The 3,978-nt window shown below is 35.4% G+C and overlaps 1 protein-coding gene across 1 annotated transcript in view; it reads left to right on the plus strand.

Moving 5' to 3' along the window:
- Window positions 1–3,404, plus strand: part of LOC105626376 (ALK tyrosine kinase receptor) — a 12,545-nt gene extending 9,141 nt beyond the window's left edge. The window contains exons 18-24 of the mRNA XM_012207677.1: window positions 211–487; window positions 682–974; window positions 1,210–1,435; window positions 1,578–1,697; window positions 1,778–2,032; window positions 2,390–2,851; window positions 3,357–3,404. Coding sequence (XP_012063067.1) covers window positions 211–487; window positions 682–974; window positions 1,210–1,435; window positions 1,578–1,697; window positions 1,778–2,032; window positions 2,390–2,851; window positions 3,357–3,404 — 1,681 coding nt within the window. The remainder of the gene's footprint in view (window positions 1–210; window positions 488–681; window positions 975–1,209; window positions 1,436–1,577; window positions 1,698–1,777; window positions 2,033–2,389; window positions 2,852–3,356) is intronic.
- Window positions 3,405–3,978: the final 574 nt, after the last annotated feature.

The following is a 3,978-nucleotide window of genomic DNA, read 5'->3' on the forward strand; positions in this document are numbered from 1 at the left end:
TAATAATATATAAATATATTTATTTTAATATTATATAGNATNANANATATAATAATTATTAATATATATACTTACTTATTATATATATATATATATATATATATATATATATATAGATTTTCCAAAAATTCGAACGTAAAAATAAAGAAAACTTAATTTTTTTAATTGTGTGAAATAAAGTAAGAATGATCGATTATATTTTTAATGCAGACCTCTCGGCCAAGGCGCCTTTGGCGAAGTTTTCCAGGGCGTTTACAAATACGGAGGTGACGAACATCCCGTCGCCGTCAAGACGCTACCATCTTTATCCACGACGCAAGCAGAAGCTGATTTCATGATGGAGGCGTTAATAATGAGCAAATTTAATCATCCGAATATAGTACACTTTATCGGCGTCTCTTTTGACAAACATCCCAGATACATCGTTCTCGAATTATTAGCCGGAGGCGACCTTAAGAATTTTCTACGTGAAGAACGGCCTCGATCAGTGAGTATTTATAACAACATTATAACAACATTATAATTTAAGAGAAAAGCGAGATTGAAATATTGCACTGTATTCTTCTATAGTTCTTAATTTTGAACCTACTTTAAAATATGTGGTTTATTCAAATATTTCTATTAATGTTCGTATTTTTATCTAATTTCTACATATATGTATATATATCTTTGATTTTACAGGACCGACCTACATCATTGACAATGCTAGATCTTATTATGTGCGGCTATGACGTCGCAAACGGCTGTAAATATATGGAGGAAGCACGTTTTATACACCGAGATATCGCCGCTAGGAATTGTTTATTGACAACTAAAGCACCGGGTCGTACCGTTAAAATCGCAGATTTCGGTATGGCCAGGGACATTTATCGAAGCGATTATTATAGGAAAGGTGGCAAGGCGATGCTACCCATAAAATGGATGCCACCCGAAAGTTTCTTGGATGGCATATTCACTACAAAAACTGATGTCTGGTGAGACTTAGTATTTCATATTTGCTTAAAAAAAAAACATGTCATTCTCAATAATTATCAATATTCCTATACAATTTTTTTTTAAATATGCACGTTTTTTTTTTTCATTTTTATATATAATTTATTTTTATTGATATGTCAAATTCTAGTCGAAAAAAGAACTATCACATTAATGTAAATTATAAAAAAGAAGTAAAACCTATAACGTTCTTATTTCTTATAATATAATTTTTAGGGCCTTCGGCGTGCTCCTGTGGGAAATTATGTCATTCGGATATATGCCCTACACCGGATGTGCAAATCGTGAAGTCATGTCGATGGTACAGTCTGGTGGTCGTCTTGAGAAACCCGCGGGATGCCCAGATCCTATATATGGAATCATGACGCGGTGCTGGCATCCACGGCCTGACGACAGGCCAAGTTTCTCTACTATTGCTGAAAGAATCGGTTATTGTTTACAGGTGAGAGTGCAATAGGAATTTCAACTATATTGCTTTTGTTATAAACTTTATATATCTCTGTTACAATAAAATTATTCTTATTATTTAATCGAAATATTATTTAAGGCAATATAATTTACGAATTAATATTTTTTTTACAAAGGATCCTGATGTAATAAATAAACCCACGCCTAATTTTGACATATTGCCACATATTTGCGATCGTGAAATAACAATTATGAGACCGGATCCGGAAGCGGAATGTATCAATGTGCGGTCTAATGTCAGTATAAAATGAAATACGAAAAAATTATATTTTGTTCAACATACGTGTAGAAAATGAACTTTAAACTTGTCTGACAGTTGGATTACATACAACCGAGGGTCAGCGATCCACGTTCCGTTGCCCGTCGTGTGGATCAAGCTATGGGTGCCACCACCTACGATTCCGAAAATGAAAAATCAATCGAGAATAAATACGGCGAGTCTTACGCAAAATCAACGGGATGTCAGCAAGGATTCAGTTGCAACACCTGTGATTCTAGTATGGATACCTTCGAACAAATTTACAACAGTGACAATGATGAAGATCACGATGACGATGTGATTGAAAATAAGGTACATATTTGGAAATTTTAGAAATTTTATCATTATTTTAATTGTATTTAATCATTACTCTTATTAAATTAATTATTATCTTATTTTAATTATATTCCATCATAATTCTTCTTTCATAAGTCTCGTATCTATTAAAATAAATTATTATATGTATAATATGGCTATATTAGAAGTTAAAATAAATGTAGAGCGACGTGCAAAAAATAAGCCGGTATGAATAAGGATCTTACAATTAATAGTAATGCAAAAAAAATAAATGTTTCATTTAAAACTATTTTAATGTTATCCTATATTTCTTTTATTTTACAATTGCAATTAAATTACTACTAAGGTATATTATTTATATGATCTCTGTAGGACAAAAGGAGGATCGACCAATCAGATCGACTAGAAAACAAGGCAATACATCGAAACAGTGATATCGAAGACCACGATAATGTAGACAATGGCAACAACCGTCCAGAGGATGAACATCATATGACTGCCAACATCGATAGCGCAATAACAGATCGCAAAAACGGTAATGAGAGCACAACGACTACCGACACCAATTCCGATTCTCTGATAGCACAATCCTCGGACACTCCGCCCGATACAATAACGAACTCATCGCCCAACACGCGCTCTTGTTCGCCAAATCGTATCATCGGCCTCAACGCCAATGTTAGTAATGTGAACGGTATGGTGAAGAAGAATACTTTGAAAGCAACCCTGAGTTTGGATCCAAGCGCGCTCTGCAGAGGCACCATCCCTTACGAGAAGATCACAACACAACGCTTGAGCAGTTCATACACGCCGGGCAGTATGGAACTAAGGAAGGTAACTTGACCTCTCCCCTACATTCGACGTCCTGCAAAGTTTCCATCTGTACATGACCGTGGTCCTTGATCGAAGGTACTTAACGCAATTTGTCCACCGACAAACTCGAATATTTACGATCAAGGGGTTTTCCATGAAACATGACAGAATAATATTTCAAAAATATAAAGGCTTAAAAATCTGCAAAAGATGCAATAGGTATGATAGAAAAATTAATATTTCGAAAAATAAAAAATGAAAAATAGAATTAGTACATCAATATATTTTATATATAATAATTTTGCGCATTTTCATGTGCAAACTCCTCGATTGCGAATTAACAAGACGTCTTTTTGAGATTACAAATATTTTAGAAGATTCTCTGAACTATATTACTTTCTAATAAATTCATAAACAGATCTAGAGGAAGCACATTAATGATTATAGTTTTTCTTGCACTACTATTGAAATGCAATTTTTCCGATGTAATACTCTCTATTTTACGTCTTCTATTTTTGCAATAAAGGATTCCCTGGGTCACGAGCTGCCAAGGGAAGAAGAGTGTTCCTGCTGAGATTTATCCGAGGGGGGTTGACGAGGCTGCCCGGCCGCGCTCGGCTGCAACGTTGCTCGTCGATTGCAGCTGCAACGATCGGCCACAACGACTGCGATTATAAGGGATACGCAGCTCGTAGAACTCTCCTCGCCTCCGTGGGTTCAGGACAACGAATATTCGCGTCGTTACTATTCTGAGGAGACTCTCCTGTGAATGGAAATCGAGGGAAACCTTCAAATTTCTCTTCATAGACGACGCTTTTCTGATGCGCGCCGAACATTGGTTTCCATAAGAAAGACACGCGATTATCGTAAGTCGGAAGAAAAGAGATTGTTATAAATGAACGCAAAACAAGCGAATTATGTACATACGGAGAAGACGAAAGATACGTAAACATGTATTCAATACGTTAAGCGTCATATATACAACCATATACTTTGCAAGATGATCTCGTCAAGTGAACTTCCTAATTGCGTGATAGCGATGGGGCAGAAATTTGTAAAATTATTGAATCACTCGTTAACGTGGATCTTCGAATTAATCAGAGTGACATATGTAGCTCGTAAAATCAACGTTAAAAACGTGGATACAT

The sequence above is a fragment of the Atta cephalotes genome (genome assembly GCF_000143395.1).
Source record: "Atta cephalotes unplaced genomic scaffold scaffold00005, whole genome shotgun sequence".
Lineage (NCBI taxonomy): Eukaryota > Metazoa > Arthropoda > Insecta > Hymenoptera > Formicidae > Atta > Atta cephalotes.